At 40.1% G+C, this 23,457-nt stretch overlaps 1 protein-coding gene across 7 annotated transcripts; it reads right to left on the bottom strand.

The window, feature by feature from the left end:
- FBXO30 (F-box protein 30) lies at positions 75-17,338 on the bottom strand. Of its 7 annotated transcripts, none has more exons than XM_021390261.1 (4): positions 17,129-17,337; positions 12,464-12,568; positions 3,876-5,958; positions 75-3,015 (listed from the first exon to the last, which is right to left on the bottom strand). In XM_021390261.1, exons 3-4 carry the CDS (start codon positions 5,940-5,942, stop codon positions 2,812-2,814), a joined length of 2,271 nt encoding a protein of 756 aa, XP_021245936.1. In that variant the 5' UTR covers positions 5,943-5,958; positions 12,464-12,568; positions 17,129-17,337; the 3' UTR covers positions 75-2,811. The 7 variants fall into 7 exon arrangements, with proteins under 7 accessions (XP_021245936.1, XP_021245938.1, XP_021245937.1 ...); XM_021390263.1 differs by having other exon boundaries at positions 17,026-17,337; XM_021390262.1 differs by lacking the exon at positions 17,129-17,337 and adding an exon at positions 16,604-16,813.

Below are 23,457 nucleotides of genomic sequence, written 5' to 3' on the forward strand. Positions count from 1 at the left end.
CTTCAGGCAGACATTGAGCACCGTATCTGAACACTGAAAGGCTGGTGGAAAGGTTTAAAAAACAAGAGTCATACTAAAAGAGAAACTCCAAAAGTTTTATTAGGATTTTAACAGACATTGCAAAAAAAAAAAATATTGCATAATGGTTGAAAACATATTTTAAACAAAGTAGCAATGTGGTATCAAGTAAAAGAAAGACTGGAACAGCTGTCTATGTATGTTGTAAGGAAGATGTACCAGGAAAGGGATACGTTTTTAAAATTCAAGGGCAAATGTGAACAAGCCACATTTTGATAGACTGACTATACACCATAGATGTTTTATGAACTGCATAGCAGTGTAAAAAAAAAAAAAAAAAAAAAAAGGTTTTATCCTAACTATATTGTATTCCTGCATTTGCGGCAGTTTACAAGGCAGAGATTTTGTTTGCAACATCGATAATTTTAATAGCTCTGGATTCTCGTAAAAAATAAAACTAATTTAACAAAAAAAAACCTGTATCTACATTTGAAAACAAAAGTGCATGAATTGAGAATTAGTGTTATTTCTTAAGAAGAACACTGAGTACTTAAAAAGTTCATTTAATAAATCAACAACAGATACTTTAGATGTAGATCTGCACTGTGCTACAAGTGAGATTCTACCAACACCAGCTCCTACAACTGGACACTCTCTTTTCCTAAGGAACAAAGATACATGCCCGTCTACCATCACTTATCAGGGTTCTGGGTAGTTACAAAGAATGCCAAGTACCTAAACCACCACACTGCTGACCAAGACAGATGTTTTAAAGTAGATTTTGCCATAAACTCGACCATAAGCTCCTCAGCAGTCAGGATCCCTCCAGTCACAACTACTTTTAAACACTGGAGAGCAGCTGCAAGGAGCCGTTAGAGCTAAAAGATAAGAACTGATTAAAGTCTCTCTCCTGCCTTGTACTGAAGAATTTGTGGGTAATAAGCATTTCAATGTCCTAAGAGAACAAGGTTGGTGTTTTTATTTTTTATTGTTTTTTTCTTTTAATTATTATTTTTTATTCCTACTTAAAACCCAGTTGGTCAGATCTGTACATAAATCTAGATTCTCCTTTCCACATAACTATGGTAATAGCTAAGAATTACCACAAATACTGTTGACTTCTCCAGTAGGTTTACTTAATTCCTCTCTTCAACCAAAGAAGAGAAAGTGTGGAAAGAGAACTTGTAGCTTCAGGATCCAGGCAGAGCTCCTGTTTGAGCTCTTGTAATTTAAACTCATGGCACTAAAGGATAAAAGTCTTTTTTTTTTTTTTCCTGGACACCCTTAGCACTCTGGATAGGAAAAGGCAGTGAATGTTTAGCTGGACCAGACCCAGAATGGGAAATGCACAGATACCAAAGTTGAGAACTGCAGCCAGACTAGCCATAAACAACTGTCCAGTACAGAAGTTACAAGTAATAAATTTAGCCATTTTTGTAAACATCTCTTATTTTTTCCTATAATGGAAATACGTACTGTATTTCTTTGTTCTAAGCTCTGGTCTGTTTCTGTTTTAGCTTTGTGGCACAGTTGCTAAGTGCAACAAGCTAGAGACACCAACATTAATACAAACAAGTTGGAAAGTCAGTTCAAGTAATTACAGTTTTGCTATACCAGGGCATTTTTCATAGCATGTATTCCCTATTCACAAATGCTTTGCAAGGTCTTTTATTATGGAAGACTGGATACAAACTGGAGTTGTTCATTTAACAGATGTGGCTGAATAGACATTTCTGATATGCTTTATGCAATTAACAAATCATGTCTCATCTTATGAAGATGATACATTTGATATACATACCAGTAATTTAAAATGCTCCTCAAAAAAAGCAGCATTTTTTTTCTGGACAAATTAACAGAAAAGGAGACAATACATCTCACAATACCATAAAACAAATAAAGCCCTTTCATTAGCTGCATTGTAAGTTCATAAACGTTCATCACATACTTTGAATTTCTGACCGCTCAAGCAATTTAACCCTCAGCCAATTGCAGGACAAGGAGAAACATTTTAAATCAGATGCCATTGTAGGTGCGAGAATAAAAACTAGCATTCCATGTTTTTAGCTCTACAAGTTTTGCTCCCGTAAGTGATGTAGCTGTTAATAGCTCAGAAGAAAAGTAATCAATTTTGACATGTCAAAAGAAAGTTGCACTAAAAATTAAGCTGCTGTAAATCTGAGCTCACTTAAATCATTCCTAAAAAAAAAATTTTAAAAGCTTATCCTAGGTCACCTGTTAATTAGGAATAGCACTAGAACACTGATTTCATGAGTAAAGATGTGCTTCAAAGCTGAGCGTTTGAGATATCTACCATGAAGTTCTGAATTCTTCCTCATCTTCCAAATATTTGGATTGTAATTTGTTAAGAAAAATAGACCAAATGCAGAAAGTGCATTTGGTCAGGATTTTGTCTCAGTACGATTCAGTGTTTTCCATCTAAACGTGCATACCATTTGGAGGCCATTTTTGAAATGTTATCAGTCAACAGCAACATGGGCACCAGTGAATTAAAAAAACAACCACACCTTAGGATTCCTTTTTTAAATTACATAAGTTAGATAAAACTACCCTGTCCAGCAAGTTCCAAATTTTTCAAACGTTAAGGCAACTTTCATTACTTTCCAGCTAAACAGTATTATAAAAAATAAATGTCACTTCAAACCTTATATACACAGTGACAGAGTAGATTTAGCTAGAAAGTATCTTTAGTACATTAATAAAGTGTCACGTAATATTACCGAGGTTATATCAGGTGCTTGAGTGTATGTGCAATTGGAGTGGCTGCAATATTTAAAGTACAGGTTTCAAAACAGAACGCAGTGAACGTCCTTCTTTAGTGAGTTCTCGTGTTACACACATACATGGCAGTGGAACAGCCTCCTCTCTTCTCTCTACAGCGTTATAGCTACATTTCTTCAGGTGGTCAGCCATGCTTACGATGTCAGCAAACTTCCACTCATTCACAGTACAGAAGGCTGTACTGAACCGCCAAACCTAGAAAACAAGTTGTACATAGTCTCAAAATGTTTCAAGATATCTGAACTCGGGAGATTAAATGTTTGTGCCATACTTTCAAGACATATTTTGGGTCTATAAAAAATCAATATGACAAAACCATACAAGTCCAAATTTTGGATAGTCATTTTCATGCTGATTCAGATTACCAGTTAGCTCTGAACACTGGAAAGAAGGCCAGGCAATATTTTTTTTGCGTGTGCCTACAAAGTAGGTGCTGTCAGAAGTTAAATGACAAAGTGCTGCATAATCATCACTACTGGTCATGACTGGTAACTTCATTAGGAAATTATCCACTTGTGAAATGATCAGCTTCCACAATTCCAAATGATTGCCGTGGATACTCTGCACTTTGGAGGGTGGGAAGATCGAGAAACAATTTACAAAGGTCACTCAAAGGTTTTGAAAATCATTTATACACTTAAGGCACTCTATCATGGCAACAAATAAGATCTGAACAGTTGAACAAAAAGCAAAATTGCTTAAAACAGTATAAATGCAAGAGATGCAAACTCTGTAGGCAACTTTCCCACTTTTATGGAATATTTAATATTAAAGTCAATAATGAAGTAAAAGCTAAAACCTACGGTTTTCCCAAGATTTTAAAATGTTAATTTACACCAAATAAAAGTGGGCAGACACTACATCTACTTCTTGAAGTATGTGGAAAATTGAACCAACCTGCTAGCCATTTTTGCTAATCGTTCTACATGATAATCTGTTTCTTGAAGGTACGTTATATCAAAAAACAGTAATAACATTAGATCAGGAAAAATCTTAATGGAAAAGAAGAGATGACCAAATTAACACTTTCCCTTTTACCACCAAAAGTAACTTACCTTTTCTTTCATTTGCCAAGAAGAACTTCCATCTTGGTACTTTCTCTTCTCCCAAAGCAGTATCACCATTCCACGTGCTTGAAGCAAGCTTCCACACACATCTCTCATTAAACGTGACACTCTCGAAAGCTGACATAAACTAAAGCCATCTAGAAAACTAGCAATGTGCTGCAAAACCTCAAAAGGTAGACTACTCAAATGGTCATTGTGCAGTCCAATTAAGCAGCTTTTTGCCGGTTCTACTAATACTGTAGATATACTAGGCTGAACTCCAAATGACCGTAAGTGGCGGTCATGAATAATTTTTGCCCCTTGCGTTGAAGGACAAAACCTTCGTTGAGAATATGTACACCCATAATATGCCAAGGGACACCTCTGCTCCATCCAGCCATTAAGGCCAGCATGAATGTCACCATGCACATTCTTAAAATGAGAAGAAAATTCATTCCTCCTAAATAACTGTCCACAAACAAATGTAAACATTGAACGCTGTTTTGTTTGGTATCTAGCCACATATTCCAATACCAAATCCAGTCCAAGGGTCTGGAATGGACTTGGATTTGAGAGCTGTGGGTTGGCATGATCACACGCAGATGCTGAAGCTATTTCCCCCACCATTGTATTTGTGGCCAATATAGCTGATGGGAGAGAAAACGTTTGGGTCCCAAAGTCAACGCGATACACATCGACAGTGCGACTTTCTGATATTCCCCTACCTCCAGGAGAGTCTCCTAGGCAAAACAACAGAGCTGCAGTGATTAGATCAATTCCCTGAAGACCCATAGGATCTTCTGTTATCTCCAAATCTGATGTATCAACAGCTTTGTCTTCTTTTGGTGCTGACCAAAGGAATTTGTACGATCGATGCCGCATAATTGAAAACACGTCTACATTTCTCAGTCTTTCCTGCTCCACTTGCCTCTCTAAAATTTCTTCTTCATTAGCATTATGGGGAAGCAGCACATGATTAACATTGCCATTAACTAAGTGATCAGATGGAATCACTTCTTTAAGTGGTGATGTTACAGGGAAAGTGCTGCAAGACTGTGATGCTTCACCATCATGAGATGCAGTACATTCACCATTTGCTACACTGGATGATTTTGAATTAGATACACCAAGATCTTCATTCTGGTCCAACACCTCTGAACACTCATTTTCTACATGAAAACCATTACACAAGAGTGAGGAGTTATTAAGGTTTGGATTTAAGTCACGATTTTGTATTGCATCATAGCAAATATTACTAGAGCCATTTTGTTCCATTTGTGAATTTTGATGCAGGCTATCAAAGTTAATTCCCCCAACTGCTCCAATGTTTTCTTCATCTGGATACTCATGGTCAGACTTACTATCCTGAATAATGCCATTAGAAGCTTGTTCTTTAATCTCAGTATCTTCTTTCATTTCCTGTGGTGAAGCACAGAGCCTTGAGTTTAACATACTGATGTCCCTAGTAGCAGTGTTCAAGATATCCAGAGCAGCAGCTAAACTCCTTGTTGTTTCTACAGTAGCTTGATAAAGTGCTCCATAGGACTCTTCATCTACAGGTATCAAACCATTTGAGCACACTGTATCTGGGGCATTTGTTTTGACAGACGTTTGTTCTCTGGATTCTGACATTTGATCAGCTGCTTTTGACATCATAGTTGCTACTTTAAGTGATTCTAGTAACATGCGCTGGTCTTGAAGGGCTAAAGCCATGTCTAGCTGCTCCACTTCATCAACATCTTTACTCAGATTTTCGTAAGATTTTCGGTCTGCGTAACTGACAGGCCATCTGTTCCACTCCATGGTGCAACACACCACACTTGCAGGACAAACTTCTAGATGATCAGCAATTTTGTTACGGGCCACTATGAAGGGACATCCGAAGCCGCTATTCAAACAAGGCACTCTTTCAAGTGGACATAAAATGCGATGTTCCTCAGCTTTACATGAGTGAAAAACTGCTCCACAAACCAGTGGACAGCCTATCAGATCACACGAAATGCCAGGCTCTGGTCTGGTCATACAACGACGGCTGACACAGTTCACACAGTGCAAATGTTGCTGATGTTCCTCCATGACTGTAAATCCAATTCTGAATGAAGAGAAGGGAGACAAAAAAAAAAAAAAAACACAGAACATTAACTGAATATTGTTAATATTTACTTACAGTTATTTGCATTCTTGCATTCTCCAAGTGTATGAAGAAATGCATATTAAAGCAAAGTGAACTGATCAGTACCCATTTTAAGAGAACAAGTAGGTGAAATTTTACCTCAAACAAATAGTGCTTAAAGTTCACCCGAAAATTAAATATATGCATTTGTATTAGAATACACGCATAGTTTGTGCATGTATTCACCAGATATTCAATATGTAACTTAGATAAAAACATTGAATAATCTTCTCACAGGAAGAGCTCTTTTTCCCAGCCCATTCCAAATAGATGATTCAATTAAAACCAAAGCATCATCATCGACTAGTGTTTTTTACCTAAAATCATAAACCATGCAATTTATGGAGAAAGGAGACAAAATAAAGGAAGCCAAACTCATCCGTATCTGTGCATCCAGTTCTCTAATTTAAACAAAGTTGCCTGGGCTACTTGCTACCACTTAAGCTTCCAGCACCTTCTTCATGCAGTTCTCTTTAAGGCAACCTGCAACCCTCGGCATTCATCTCAACCTCCTTCTGTGTCTCCACACACACTTCTGACAGAGAGCAGCCCTTTGTAACAGCTCTTCACTCTTACTAATTTCACCTGTAGCTCCTCTTTCAGTTTTACATTTTTGCATAAATGTAGTGAAATGCATGGTATAATTGCTAATCCCTTTGATTTCACTGGAAACTTTGACATTAAAACTATACTGTGCAAAACAGCCCTACTGATACATCTCCAGTTCAACCCACAAAAGGTAATTTAATGCATTCTACCACTCATCCTATTTACAATACCAGCAGTTCAAAGTGTGGGGGTAACATGGCAACTCTATATAACTAGGACAAACAGCAATAAAAATCCAAATGGAATTAATTGCATAATCTATTTTAACACACTGACACACACAAACCCAATCCTCTGCTGTGCTAAATGGAAAAAAAGTAATAATTAAAAAAAGTTAAACTTTGCATCTTTGTATCATACTTCCAGAAGCTCTGGAACTGCTTACTAGCTTGAGTGCAAGCCCACAGAAATGACCAAACCCTCCCACGTGCTCCAAAAACTCCCCTGCAGAAGTGATACCACTGGGATTACAGTTCAGAGATACCAGAGAGTGACTAACACAGAGCCAAACCTCAAAATACATCACTCAGTTCCATCTTTTCCTCATTCCCTAAGCTCCAAATAAGTTTGGTTATTTGTTGTTGGTTTTTGTTTTGTTTCATTTTAATAAAAACAAAATGCTTGCGGAATTTAATAGAACAGAAATGGTTCCTTATTTTTTTCCACTGGCTAAAAAATGCAGTCAGTAAACACTTCAGTATTAATTCATTAAAATTTCTTAAATGAAAAGTACTCTAAACTGTAAAAATAAGAATGATGAGTATTATTCCTTTTGTTCAAACTGAAAATAAGAGGAAACAAAACAGCTTTTCAGACACTCCACTTTAAATTATTTAAAGCACTTCAATAGAGTTCAATCCAACTTCACTGAGCTGTATTATTTTAATACTTTGAAATTCATGCCAACTTTAAGTACCAATCAGTTCTCATCCCTCCATCCCTCGTAATTTGGATAACTCAAATATTTTAGCCACCCACTCTCCCCAAACGCTTCTAACAAAGAAGCATATGTGCTACTCTTAGCAGGCAAAACACAGCTGAATTTTCCTCACTGTACCTTTGTATTTGTATGCTGAGAAACAAGCTTCTTCATCATAAATTATCAAATGCATCAGTCACCAAACTCTGTCACTAACTGGTCTGCTGAACATTTCAGCAAAACTTTCTGGCACACAACATGCTTTAACCTTACGTATCAAGACTGATGGCATCTAACAGAAAGATCTTAAAAAATGTTCAGTAAAGAATGAAAAGGGGAAGATTACTGGACAGAGAATGCAACTTCATTTGTAGTTCTTTTGCCAAAGTTCTCCTTTGAACTAATTCCTCTCAAATACAACGGTCTGCCTGCTGATAGACCAAAACAACTTTGGAGTTTTGCATCAATACTAAAACCAAGCTCTACGTTTCCCGGAGTCAATCAGAGAAAGTTTTGCTGAAATGTTCAGCAGATCAGTTAGTCACAGAGATCAGATGGAAACTCTCAGATTACATGTGTATTTTAAAGCACTTGACACAAAATAGAAATAGCCTTGAAATAGAACAACATTAGTTGATAATGAAAAAGACTTCGTAGGGCCCTGCCCTCCATACGTCTGAACACAATCTGGCTCCCATCAAACAAACTGTCTGGTAGCAGCAAGGCTTAATTTGATCAGTAACCCACAATTACGTTTTAAAATAAATAAATGTTTACCTACTTTGCAAAAAGCTGTGCCCCTGGCTCACTTTAAGAATCGAGCTGTTTCTAGACCAGGCAGCAGGTTTGTTAGCTAGAGCACACAGCTATGCTAGCACCGCTGTCTTGCTTCTAGGCCAAAGCTGGCTTACATTCAGGCTGCTCAGAATGCAGTCAACCAGAGCTCATGTTTGCCTGCACCATTTGTGTAGACATACCCTAAATTAGTCAACTATCATTAAATACTACCTTTAAATAGCCTATGTGAGCTTGCACAGAAGTACATTCTATTAAGACAGTAAAACATCCTCCTCCCTAGCACGCTATCTTGGTCTTTACAAGTCAGATTGTGAAACCCGAGTTGCATGATTATACTAGCTTTTCTCAAGCACCAAGACTCCTTTCACACAAGCTAACCCTTACCAAAACTTAATGACCTCATAGAAACAAATGGAATTTTGAAGTGTGTGAGAAGGAGAGAGAACCTGGTAAAAACATTAAATATCACTAAACAGTTTATGAAGACCACATCATTATGAAGACCCTAAAATATCATGTGTTACCGATAGGTAGATGCTAATTCTGATTGCAGATGTTTGCAGCTGTTTTTTTTTGGTTTTTTTTGTTTTTAAATAAAGAAGCAGTTATGCAAGCAAACAAATATCCAAAAAAAACCATCTCTCTCAGTTCCTGTAAATTAGAACTTTATTGGCAGCTATAAAAGATACATTGGTATTAGATGCCTTTTTCCTATTAAAATTCAAATCCTGTGGCTCCACGATCAAATATATGATCCAAAAGCTATTTGGACATCAGTAGAGCATCAGCATGACGTTTACTAAAATTCTGCACCTGCTGCAGAACTGCTTGTGAACCACGGAACTTAGCGCCTCTTTGATTCACTGATTAAGTGTATCCACATATGAATCATTTTCCTTTGAAGTTCCACAAATGACATATTGCTAGTACTACACAGAGAGCATGAGCCACCACCTTCTTCCCAAACACTATCTGACAAACTGTTGGGTAAAGGATAAAGAAAATTATTGCTGGACACAACGTCGTCTAAAGCTGTACTATCAATTACTACAGTAGACAAAATTGAAGGCCCAGCAAAGCACACCATTGCTGACCAGAAGAAAAACAGCTGTCATTAAGACACATACAAATAACATTTACAGTATTTATACCCTATTGTGTTCCTCGCCACAATTTGGTGAGAAGACAAAATGTCAAATCAATGACTATAGCAAGAAGGAACAGCTGTCCTTTTCTGATAGCACAGTGTCAGCAACTAGGTTCAGCTCATATGAGATGCTTAAGTACACACACTTGACTGTTACTAGCAGAGAAACCTAAAAATACATCCAGTTCCAATGAGGTGACCACTGGTCTCAGAATTTCTGCAATCACTTGATGTTATTGTACATACTATACAGTCAGCTGACCAAATCAGCCAGAACATGCTTTGAAAATCTGTCATAATTAAAAGGATTAAAATTCCAGCTGCTACAGCCACATGATTTTCAGTTGCTGTTGTAACACAAACATTAAAATAGCCTAACAGGAGTTTTAAACAGTCACTGCACAATAGTTCAGCTGCAAGTGAGAGCTCTGTCTCCCATACCACAAAGTGTAAGTGTACTTGGTTTTAACAAAGTTGTAATCTGCTTACTTACTCTCCTCTACGTGAACTCTTTGGTCCGAATAAGGAGGAAATCACAGCAATTACTGCCACTGTTGGAACCTCCACTACTCAGACGCTTTCTATTCAAAAAACCTACAAAAGCTCAACTCTCTTCAAGATTCTTCCCTCTATCAAATTTGATTAAATAGGCCAACAGATTCTGAAATTACTGGTTCAAGGAAGTAGAAGAACAGAGATACGCAAGCAGTACTACAGGTTTAAACTCCCAGGAGCATCCAAAACCACCCACAAGCAACCAAATGTATGCAAACCATTCTAAAAAATTCCCTGTTGTTTTGGAGATTGAACGAGACACCACAGTATTCCTAAATCTTCCATCTTTTAACCAGCTCTGCGGCTAAGATTAGATAGCAAGAAGAAGAAAGAGAGAAACATAAAAACGTTTCAGAATATTCTGCCAAAAATAGAATTGCTAGTACTATAGAAAACTATTGAACAAACTATTTTATTTTTCTACATCCTCCCATGCACAGGAGAGTACCATTAATCTTGACTAGAAAAACTGTTTAAAACAAATTTCATAGTCTCCCAGAAGTTAAACTTTTCTTGTCACAGCTGTCTTGCACAAGTATAACAACTTTCATATTTACAAAACAGACAGAATATCTTTGTTATTCATATTACACTCTTTTTTTTTTTTGTGGAAGTTTTATCTGGTTGGTTGGTTTGGGGATTTGTTAGTTTTTTGTTGTTGTTGTCACTTGGTGTGGGTTTTTTTATTTATTAGTTTTCAAATGACAGATAACACGAACTGGAGGTTTGGTCTTCTGACACCATTCCAACAGGGGTTATAACAGGTGTCACCATGAGCTGCCATCCCTGCAACAAAAGGCAACTCAACTCATCAAACTCCACTCACCAAGACTCAACGAAGCCCAAGGTTAAACAGCCTCATTCTGAGGCTCCCCCAAAAGCAATGCAGCCTTTGTCCTCCACATTAGGGAGCAGGTCACCTCAAATCCTACTTAAATGTCCCTCCATAGCATTGGGAAGGCAGGAAACGGATGTACAATTTTAATCTAATGCTACACTAATTTCCAGCTACTCATTGAAGTGGCAAATTCTGAAGTGCAACAATCAACATTACAAACTGCTAGATTCCTACGTGGAATAACATTATGAAGAGGTGACAAATTTATAAATTACGTATCTCAGTTGCACAGGTAATAGAGTAGTAGCCATCTTATAGTATCCTATGAGGCAGCAGATTTTTTTATACAGTTTTTTCTAGTTTGAAAAAGAAGTTCTTGACATGGATTTTATGAAGCCTTCTCTCTTCAAACTGGTTTCCATCAGGAAGACTTTAAGGAAATAAAGCCTTTTCAGATGCCACACTTAAAACCTCAACTCTATACAAATGACCCTTTTCCCCCACTGCTCAGAGTTCACCAAGACAACCCCAGATTCTGTTGCAACTAAGTGCATCACATTTGTCAATCCAAATATTCTGAATGTAGCTTTAAAAAGTTTTCCCAGAATGCCAAAGACAACAGCATCATCCATGGCTGGTAGTGACTGCACATGTTGGACATATGAGATTAAGTCTAGACTATTTCATAATCAGTGAATACAGAACCAGAAGCTTCAATTACTAAAGCCCAAACTACTATACAAGTAGCATGCTACTTTCACCATTACCATCATAGGCTACAGCAATTTATATATTACACATAAAAGAGGCAGAAAAAGTTCAGGCTCAAAGCATGGCTTCTTACTGCAAGGGAAAACACAAGCACACATCCTTCTGCTACTTTTATCAGTGATAGAGCATAAAGGATAAATCAAAACCTCATCATGTACTAACTGTTTTATAAAGCATAACTTAAAGTTATCCATCTACTTAAAAAAAAAAAGAAATTTCTAAATACAGCAAAAATAGCAAGCATTAGAATTTGAAAAAAAAAGTTCAAACTTTTACATGTCAATCTTGAAAAAAAAAGAGCTTTTCTGTATCTGTCCCCTCAAAAAATCCACCCTATTATACGAGCTGTCCTGTATTCTGCATTCTTTTGGGTAATGCTTTAGGAGTTCCTTTTTCCCTAATGGTAAAACATCTTCCTCCCATTCACAGAATTCACTGATATTTCCTTTCAAATCACTGCAGACGAAAAAAATAGAACCAAACCCAAAACAAAACACTGCTTTGACTGAAGCAGACACTCACTATGCCCGATGTATCTGGACTGCTTCCATTTTACAACAGAACACTTTCTCTATTGCTATCAAGCTCCAAGAATGTTAAATAAAAAAAACAAACCCCAGACTACTAGGCTTTCCTTAGAGTACTTTTGTGACAGATCTGCCATGCATTCTTCTTGACGCATTCCCCAAAGAAGAGACCTGAAGGCCTAAATGTGCCTTTTGCCACAGGACAATCACACCAGGAACAGCTATGCTTGCTGCATGGCTCAGGCACAAAAGCACTCTACCTGTTGAGATGGTGACAGGGCAGAGTCAGCTAGAGAGCCAGTAGATGTCATGTGTAAAGTACTTCTGAACTTGAGCTCAGTGTGACTCCTTGACTGCTGGAGACTCTGCAAGAAACAAGATCAGAAACAAGGTTTGATTTCTGGTGTACAGATTGCTTTCTATACGTACAATCCTCTGAAATGGTCATCTGTTTATGTTATCTGTAGCTACAAATGGCTAAATATTATTGCATTTCTCAGGGAAAAATAATCAGGGCTTTATTAGACTTTTCGACTGCAATGTCATTCTGGCTTATTGCTAGCTGTTAGTCATGCTAGTTGGTTATTTAGACTTACAGCTAGAAAAGACAGCTCTTAAAAGTGATTATTATGACCTGCTTCACTTCATTCTCCGGTTTGGCTCATCAGGAATCTTTCAGGAAAAATATGCATGAAACTTGAATTAAAGACTGCAGCAGTTGGTGAACTAAAAAAACATTTCAAGTTTGATTATTTTATAAACCGCCTTTTATTCCAGTTAAAGTTTGTCCAGCTTCAGTCTTCAGACTTAAAAACTTATTAAATGGTTGCTTAATATTAAAAAGTTCTTTACTGAACAGGCTTTTTCTATGTGTTCATACCCATGCACTTATTAAAACCTAACAGAGATGGATCAGAGGTTATATATCTGAATGAAAAATGTAATGCACAGATATCAACCCACAAATCTTACAGAAAAACAGAAATGAAAGTAAACCATTCCTCAGAAATCAGAACCATAATTACTGCTAAAGTGTAATGCTTCTTTCATTACAGTTGGTAGTTTTAGCCATCCAGAAGAAGCCAAAACCAATTACTGTTCTTCTCCTTACATAATATTTTAATTCATATACACTGCTGTAGAATACCCGTCCTTATATTTACAGAGATCAGGCCAAAAATCTCGTTACTATACTGCTTCAGGTCTTACTACACAAGTTGAACCAGTTCCCGTAGCAAAATAAGAAAGCAACTTCAAAATGGAACCTGAACGCAACTGCTCTCTAAAACCAAATCACAGACGTAGTGTTCTCCACACATATGAGGGTATTTTACTATTAAAATATCTATTCCTGTTAGTAGCAGTAGCACGGAGCCTGATCGCTTTACAAGAAAAGCAGTTAGCATACAAAAATTTTAACATCCCGCCTCCCTACCTCCCTCCCACCGTATCGGATAATAGTGAAATACAAAGACCGTTCTAAAATAATTTGAAAATTTTAAAGCAGATGAGAAAGAATAGGAGAAGAAGATCAGAGATGACGTTAGGAACTTCAGCCTATTCCATCTTCAGGTATTTCACTTTTTGCAATTCCTGTTTGGCTTTTCCCCCTTCTGTACTACTTGGTTTTAAAAGCAATATCCAGTTTCAAAGAAACAAAAACCGACCAAACAAACAATAATCACAACAAACAAGCAACAAGAAGCAGCAGAAACCCCCAACCATTTTCTTAACAGAACAAAAGCTCACCTATCCCAAATAGCCCATGGCAGGAAGCTAGGAATTTATCTCCTGCTGAAGATGTTATGTGCTGATCTTTCAATGTTTGTAACTCAAATCTAGAACTGGAAAACACACCGATCTGCACTACAAGTTTGCGCAAGGTTTGTGGACGTACGAGTCATCAATTTCTGATCTCTAATATAATTTAAACAGCCCTTCCCAAATGTCAGTGGGTACGAAGCTATTACTTTTTCCAGAGACTCCAGCTGAACATTCCCATCCAATACATTCCATGGCCGATGACAATAGTGACTCAGCTAAAAGAAGTTTTGTAAGAGCATTACAGTTATGAAGACAAAGCACCCTCAAAAAGATCCAATTTGCAAAGAACCTGTCACTCCAACAAATTTCCCTATCCCACTGGATTTTTGGAAAACTGTAATTTATGCTAGAGATGCTTCTAAGAAGACAAATATGAAGCCTAAGCTTCCCAAAACAAACACCACATCACCTGTCTCCTGGCACCTTTGTGATGAGGTCCAAACCAGGTATCACTGTACAATGATCACTGAACCAATAACATAAGTCCTACACAGAGAGCTGTAACCACACAAATTGAGAGTTTATATCACTGAGCCTCTCGTTCTCATGCCTTAAGTTTAAACCTATCAGGTTTTCATCATGGTTTCACATTAAGAGCTTAGAGATCAGTGTTTGACATTTGGTCAACAGCGCAGCCTACTCAATTAGATGTCCTACAGGCTATAAAGGTTTGCATGGTATTTTACATTCAAGTGGCATTAACAGATTATAATGAAATGAAAAAAAGATGGGTGTCATCCCAAAAAACTATTAAAAACAGCAGCTTACAAAGTAAGTCAGAATCTAGAGCTCCTTTGCAATTTCCATTTCCTTGGCCTGTTTTATACCACAAGATTTTACAGTCCAAACTGAAAAATAGCGTCCAGACACTTAAGAAAGCGTACACAGGTTTCTCTACAATCTTCATTCAATTTTAAACTCTCACTTTAAAGCCCTCGCTAATTTATGGTCCTTTCAGGAATATTCAATCACTGCACAATCAAACCGTCTTACCGACAGAAACTCAACTCACCTTTACTCTCCCTGTTCAGATAAGGAAATTGAAAGAGAACCGTCACCAGTACAAATCATCATTAGATAGGTGATTATCTATGTTCATCTCTATACCACTGGATCCCACTGCCAGAGGCAAACAGCATTTGCTTCATTTGAGAGACAGAACTCACCAAAGAAACATGTTCATCAATAAGAAGGAAATTATATTGTCGTGTTAGCTTTCTTTCGGTTCAGCTGAATTTAAGAGCACACGTTTGTTATGATGCTGAAATCCCCAGCAGCTGCAGAAGAGCACTCAAAGACTGACATCCCTACGCTGTCACAGCCACGTGCTTCACATAAGTACTGGGGAAACCCCTTCAGGATATAGGTTAAACAGCATGAATGATTCATTGCTTTAGTTAAACTACTTATCATTTGCACAAAAAAAAAAAAAAAAAAAAAAAAAAAACGGGTTGCCTATGAATGTTCAGAAACCCTGCCAAGAAACTTTCTGACCAGGTACTGCTAGTTAGACTTATCACTCATTAAACTTCTACCATCAAAGTAAGAGGGAAATTACAAAGTTAATGGAGTAAGCAAATAATTTAGTTCCAAAGAGAAAGAACGTCCAAGAAGCACAGCAAAAACACTGCTTTTGCTTACACTTTGCCCATTCTGCTAGGATTCTATTCTCTAACACCTTCCAACTTCAGAAAAGAATGAGACCCCACGAAACGTCTCAGTTTGCAATACAACCTCAATTCACCCTGTTAATCTATTTCTTTACCGAGTACAGCCGGATCAGTATTGAAAAAATATTCAAAGCCATTTAGATGCATATAGAGTGGAAGACAGACTAACCTTACCAGTGTACTTCTCAGGCTTCCTACTTAATTTGCTTGACAACCAAAAGTGCTTAACAATATTTTTTGTACTTTTGGGAGAGAAGTGCAGTGAGGAAGACCACAGAAAAGCATTGCTAATGTACTCGTCACCACAAATCACCAGGGATACACGAGCCTTAACCCTCCAAATCACAGCACAAGTTGTATGACATGCATCAGATGGCAGCAGCTGCCTAGGGAAAGCATTTGAGCACCAAAAGTGTTCGTCTGATAAAAAAAAAGAGAAAGCAGAGGGAGATCTCCTTCCTTAAGCAGCAGCAGAAGCAAAGTGATGCTGTTGTTACAGCCCAGGTTAGGATCAGCATGCTCACACACACTGATTTTGGCACAATAACAACACAATCAGCAAAAGGGAAGCAAGGATTATGAAAAGCTCCTCGGCCAAACCTGCGCAGAAGTGGACAGAACAAAAGAAAGCCCTCTCTCCAGCCCACGGGATTTCTCCCTGGAGAATTCAAACAGCGGCAGCATTACAACTTGTGAAAGCGAGGCCACAGCACCGTTTCAGTGTCCGCGCCTTGCAACGAGCCCCTGACAGCGCCCGACACGCTGCCGATCGCCGACCTCCGGGGTTACAGGAGTGCAGCTACGCAGCCTTCCTCGCCTTTACGTGGCAGACAGAAGCTTCCAGCACAGGCCTACAACCCATTACAAAAGGAACGGAGAGAGACAAAAATTCTGAGAAAGCACAACCTCTTGGATAATCCGAGCGTGGCGACTCGGAACCCGGGGGATCACAGACGGCTTTCGGCAGTACCTCTGGATTCCTCCCGCTCTTCCCCTCTCCCCGCACGCAACAAGGACACCCGCCGACCTCACCGGGCAGCCCCCGGCCCTGCCCCGTCCGCGCCGGTGGCAGGGCAGGCGGCAGGGCTCGCGGCGCTCCGGGCGGCGGCAGGCCTGCGGCAGGGCCGAGCGCGGGGGCGGGGCGGGCACCCTACAAGGCCCGTTCCCACCGGCACCGGGCGGAGGGCGGGCAGGGAGGAGGGGACACTGGCGAAGCGCACCCCGCGCTGCCTCCGGGGGGCTGCGGCCGGCACCGCCCCCGCGCCGGCCGGGCGCTGTCAGGGGCCCCGGCTTCCCCCCCCCCCCCCGCCCCAACGCCGTTTGTTTACCCCTGGGCTGCCAGGCAGCCGCCGCCGGCTGGCAGCGGGACGCAGCCCCGCTGGGAGCGCAGGCTTCGGCCGGCCTCCCCGGCCTCACACAGCCGCGGCTCACCCGTCGCCGTCGCTCGGCAGGCAGCAGGGCGCGGAGGAGAGCCGTGTCGCCGCGCCGCGCCCTTTCCGCGCCGGGATCTCACCGAGCGCCGGGCTCACGCGCGGCCCCGCTGCCGGCCGCGCCCCCAACGGCCGCGCGCACGAAACGAGCAGGCGGGCACGCGCGCGAGGCGAAGAGACGGCTCCTTCCCCGGCTCTGAAGGGGCGTGGCCACGGGGCAGGGCGGAATGCCCGGATGTCGCGTGCTTGCCTCGCATCCCTCACCCCGTGCACACCCAAGGCGCATGCGCGACGGTGGCAGCTTTCGGGTCTTTGGGGAGTGCGTGTGGCGGTGGGGTCTCTTTACGGCTTTGCGCCTGAGTAGCCCCCGCGGCTCACAGCGGTGCTGCCGCAGCGCTGGGCCGCACGCCTCTGCAGAGCGCTTCCTGCCAGCCTGTTCCGAGCCTGCCTTGTCGTGTTACTGCCCAGCGCCTCTCTCGGTGCGCGTTTGGCTGGGCTCTCAGAACCCCGCTGAGCAAAATGTTTTGTTTTTTTTCCTAGAAACCTGGCCTGGTTCCCGGAGGCGCAGGGCGCTGCCGGGCCAACTGTATGGGGGCCGCAGCCAGGTGGGAGTCACGCTGGGGTTAGGGCGCTAAGGAGCCTGCGTGGTCCGTTGTTATTTTTTCAGGACAAACATGTTATGTTTTGAGTGGATACAGTGTGTCTTCTGGTGCTAGGCGAAGAGCAGTGTTCTTTCAGCCGAACACTCGAAGGAACATAGTACCAAAAGCATTCTTCACAGCCACAGGAAGCCCATATTCAGGGCACCGGTTTCTTAATAGAATTTTTGCGTTATTTTTGCTTTACGCTTGCAGTTACAAACCTTATTTGCCTGCACCCAATTTCCAAAGACATCATTCCCCTGCCTGTTGCATGGACTCCTGTTTAAGAGAGGCTGTGGATGTTTAAGAGCAAGCTTGACAGATTCTTGGAATCTCTTAGGACTTGACTCTAGTGTGGGAGCAAGTAAAAGATGTGACAGTTGCAAGTTTGGGTATTTAGAATCCTAGAAACTTTTTACCTCTTCTCACTCTAAAAATAAGAGAGCATGGAAGAAAGATAGATGTAAAAGAAGTCATTGTGTTAATGTTTGGAACATAAGCAAACCTAGGATGACCTCAGCAGAAGGCATCGTTGCCAGCTGTTCCTTTAATAAGCACTCTCAAGCTTGCCCCACCCTTATACTACAGCCTTGATCTTCCTTGATCCTGAGGACAGGCCATATATTTCCTTTATAGGTTTGATTATAGGACCAGAACATAATCATCTAGCCAAGTGAGCTCCAGAAAATGGTAGGGATCAGCTCTGTGACTCACAGAAGCCAAGCAAAATAATTCCATCTGCTCAGCAGGCAATTATACAAATTGCTGGGCAGAATCCATGTAGGCACTCACTGGTTTTCACAACTGCTGCTGCTTATTGGTAAGGTCTTCTGTGGGACAGGTGAAGTTTGTTTTGCTGTTGCTTCTCCTCACAGTGAAGCGTACTCTGTGACTGACAGATCGACCTGCTGCAACAGTATTAATCACATAGGGTGTTGTAGAGCTTTTGCTTCTGATGGACTGCGCATGGCAACCAGGCCTCTATGATGGAAGTGAGGCCTTTTTGTTTCAGTTGTCTCTTTTGAATGAAGAGAATGAACTTCTGTGGTTTAGACTTCTCTCGTGACTCAGCTGAATCTCATCCGGTCATTTGGTCTATTCAGGGAAGAGTCTGCTGCTTCTTTAATACTTCAGAGCATAGGCGTGAGCCGTCCCTGAACTAGCCCCTTCTGCCATTCAGTGTAATCCAGCAAGTTGGAATCTCACCGTTTGGCTTAGTACCATTGCCCTACAAGCCAAAAAGTCTTGGAGAATACTGTCAGTGAACAACTGTAGAGGCTATTTTCTACTGGCTTAAGTCCAAAATGAATGAAACTTCATTCTGGTTGCTCATAAATGGAAAATGAGCATCTGTATCTGGTCTGGTATTGTTATGTACATGACACTGACACTGAAGTTGTCAGAAGAGTGAAGTGTAAATTGATTCTTGTGGTAGCGTAATTCACTTCTCTCCCCTGGTCTGAAGCAAAACCTGTATCGAATGCTGAAGCAATTGGTGAGATGTGCAGGCTATCTCCTGTAAGCTGCTAACTGTACATGAAATAAAGCAGATTTCTTCCTGAGATCATAAAAGGTGCAATATGTTTGCCAACATGCTTTCTAATAAAGGCAAATAATGTAGGCACTCTCTAGTTTCACATCCTAACAAATCACAGTTGTTTTTCTCTGACAGTTGTTTGTGTCTGGAAATTCTTTTTACATGGAGATATAGGAAAAAAATTACAAATGTTTCCGAAGCGCATTTGCAAGTAGGTTTACTAATGCTTGAATGTTCATATTTAGCAGTGTGTAAAATAAACAGCTGAGATCTGCCCACAAAGCCCCATAAGCAATTTACACTGCGCAGCTTTGAGAGCAAAATGTTTCCAAACAACAGAGACCTCAACAGAAGCTTTTTTAATACACCTTCTGGGTCTGCATTTTCAGCTTAGGCCCATCAAGAGACTTTAAACTTACTTAATACATTTATGGTTACACATCTCCTAGAAAAGCCTCTCCCCTCCAACAAGGCACCTCTTCCATCATTAAAAAAAGCTATACGTAACCTATAAACTTGAAGTGATGTGGGAGTCAGATTCACCTTTGTAAAGGTTTCGATAGTAGTCATGTTTAAGATTTTAGAACTTCTGCCATACAGACTGTAAGAGAATCAGCTACAAAAGCTCTTGTGAATTTTGGCATTTTGAGGATTTTTTGCATTATTCTATCTTCAGTATGGGAAGGTTTTTATGGTGGGGTAGTCCACATTTGCATCGGGTCAGATGTCTCAATTTCAGCATAATTGCCCGCCTACCTGGTTACAGCCATAGAAGCTGGGGTGGGTGGGTACTGCATATGTTCTGGGGGAATGTTTGGTGCTCTGGCCCAGGTACTGGGATATAAATACCTTCAAGTCAATATAGTTTTAATCAGTCCAACTGAACTCCCTTTGTTGGCCATAGACCTATGGAGTAGCAAGACAGAAAGGATCAATGCTTTTTCACATAGTGGAAAAATAATGTTATTGCATGGAAACTCTGATCAAGACAAAGGTGAAAACTGTCAGATGATACTTACAATCCTTTCTCATGGTTAAAAAAAAAAATAAATTAAAAAACCACACTATGCCTGTAATAAATTATAGCATTTATATTTCAGCTAGTCTTAGTGAACTACATGGGTCAGAACTAAAGTAAATATTGAAACATCAGAAACATTAGTTCTCTGATACCTTCAACTGTATATGAAAGTAAAAGCCATAGACTTCAGCAAAATAAGCTTTAGTTAGATTTCCTTGTGATTACCTCTTGTGATAATTTAGACCAAATACTGGAAGAAATGACAGAAATCAGCAGATCATGTGGCTATTTCCAAGTTGTGAAAACGTGTCATGGTCAGCTGAGCTGGCATAGAGGGGGATGGTCTTATTAGATGAAAGAAAAGTTTTCTAAATATTCCACTTATGATTAAAAGTACCATCAGTGCTCCCCTAAACACTAAGGTTTCAGCTAACCAAACTTTTGGTCTGGAGAGAAAACAATAGGCAGGGTTTACAGAGGATCCTCTTCCAATGAAATCTAACTAATAATATATTATCTTAAAAGAGATCAGGTTTCCTCACTTCAAAAGCATTTATGAAAGAATATTCCTGCAGCAGGAATTACCACTTCAGTGTTTATCTGAGGGGGAAAGGAGCTAAGGATCAAGTGCTACATCAGGTGATTGAACTTCGGAGTACCACGGAGGGCTGCAGGGGTAGGAAGGGTCAGAATATCAAATACGCACTGTGCCAGTTGTGTATTTCTGTCTTTGGCAGCATCATGATATATAGATTGAGAAGGAGCAGTCAGGAGTAACTGGAGTGCAATTAGGGCTGGTTGGCCTACCAGTAAGCTGTCAACCAAACGCATCCCAAACTTGTGGCTTCAGTTTTGATCATGGCTTACTCACAGGAAGGCATGGTAGCTCCCAGTCATCGAGACTGGTCAGGAAGCTATACTCATTAGTCACACAGGAACATCTGGCTGGGCTGTGCCTGTACGTGCTAATCCATAAGAGTACACAGGGAAAGAAATCATGCCCCTTCATGACATGTGCACAAATACACTTGAGTTTTTGGATTACAGTAGATTTGAACTTTAATCTACTCTAACTGTGGTAAGAACCAAACTTTAAAGCATTGCCAGGTTGTATTTTTGTTCTTCTTGTTGTTTTCTTTAAAAAGGTATTGGTGAGTTTCACCAAGCTGTCTAAAAAATTATGTTTTAAATGAACCACTTTACGAATCACTCACTTGAAACTGCTTCCCTGTTATCCACTTAATGGAAGATACAATGTGAATGGGGAAAGGAACTGTGTGTCCTTTATTTCTGGTCTTTCCACCACAGTTAGTACAGTTCTAATAAAAGAAATTGCAAATCATCAGACTTGTATATGCTTCTTTAAAAAAAAAAATGCATTCATACACAAAAACACTTGTTTAGAAACAAAAGGTCACCAGAAGGTTAATGCAGAGCTCTGTGAGTCTGTGAGGCCCTACAGAGGACCTATTTTCTTTCAAGAAAGAGCTCTCACACCTATGTACGGAAACCAATACATCATGTACACCAGAGACACAAGACACAGCTTGTCCTGAAGCCAAAGCAGGAGCATCTGCTACTGAGAGGACTTGCAGTGGAACACTAACTTTGTTTTTGCAGACTGGCTGTTTCAAAGTCATTTGAGGACAGCAGCGGCCAGCCTGCAGACCAAGACAAGGAGCTGCACACAGCCTGCAGCAGCTTGCATGGGTATAGCTATACCATAGTTCATTTTCTGCCAGTCCAAATCAAAAGATTTGTAAGACCTCAGTACCATGCACAAACAGATACGAGCATTATGTCTGAGAATTAACTCCTAATCACATATGCTTTTAGTCATACAGATGGATACACTCAGCAAAAAGAACAACAAAAGAAATTTATGGGTCTTAAGCCTGAACATTTTTGTTTCATGCCATGGGGTTTTCACTAACTCTTCCAACTGTACTTACATTTCATAGATGCTACCAGCAATGCCAATACATTTGCTGGTCACATCCTGTATGGAAAATGTTACTTGTATGTATTAGATTTTGAAATATTAAGATGTTAAAAGACATACTAGATGATACTTCAACATATATATATTAACTTACATATTTATTAATATATATTATAAAGAAATATAGGTGGTTTTTTTGTTTGTTTGTTTGTTTGTTTGTTTGTTTGTCAGGGCTTGCTCTCACGCGTAACAATTTTCTACATGCAGTAAAAATCCTCAGCAACAGATTAAGTTTTGGTGAATGGCAGACACAAGGACAACTACTGTGGCTGTTACAGAGTATGACTGGTACACGCTTTGTTTTTCATGATGAAACTGGAACAGTTCTGTTGTGAGCAGATAAATCAAAAGCAATTTTGGCATTGCAAAGAGAGATGCAGGGCTCTCAATATGGTACTGGAGAGGATAACTCTTCTAGGAAGAGAGTGTAACCAAGAGAGCAGTTTTACGAGTGCTCGCATTTAGAAGTCTAAAGAAAAACCATGTATGGTGTATTTTTAAGCTATTTGTAAATTTGGCAGTCAGTAGTGATTTCACTCTTTCCACCTTTTCCTTCTGAATAAACTGGCTCCAATGCTCTCTGCAAATAGAAGATAGACCAATTATTCATATTAAATGCTTCTGCTTGTAATCAAAGATCAAATTTGCCATCCTGCACACTCCCTTTTTCCAAGAACAAAGCCTCATACATAGTGATCCAGTACTTGAGAATGATGCCGGGGAACTCCACTGAGCAATGGCAGTGAATCTCTTAGCATCTTGCTTGGATCACATTAGGGAATTCCCAAAGTGCTCAGTCATCTGGGGAAATACCTTGATGTTCGTGGCATTGTCCTAGTAGAGAGATACCCAGTTCTCAAAAAGAGTGAGTTTCAAAAACAAGACTGAGGATTAAGGAAGAACTTTCACTATCCGCAATAAAACAGATCAGGATTCAGAAATTCTACCCCTTTCACACCCTTGCAACATACCCAGGACTGGACATCCAGGTCAGCTGCAGGGACAAAAATAAAGTTTTGCTTCATTGGTTGGGCTCTCAGCCCATAATTCCCTCCAGTCACAGCTGTGCAGGGAAGTTACTAGGGCTTTAGCTATCCCTTCTCCTTCACAAACACATATTCTGGAGGTT

The sequence above is a fragment of the Numida meleagris genome, chromosome 3 (genome assembly GCF_002078875.1).
Source record: "Numida meleagris isolate 19003 breed g44 Domestic line chromosome 3, NumMel1.0, whole genome shotgun sequence".
NCBI classification, from domain to species: domain Eukaryota; kingdom Metazoa; phylum Chordata; class Aves; order Galliformes; family Numididae; genus Numida; species Numida meleagris.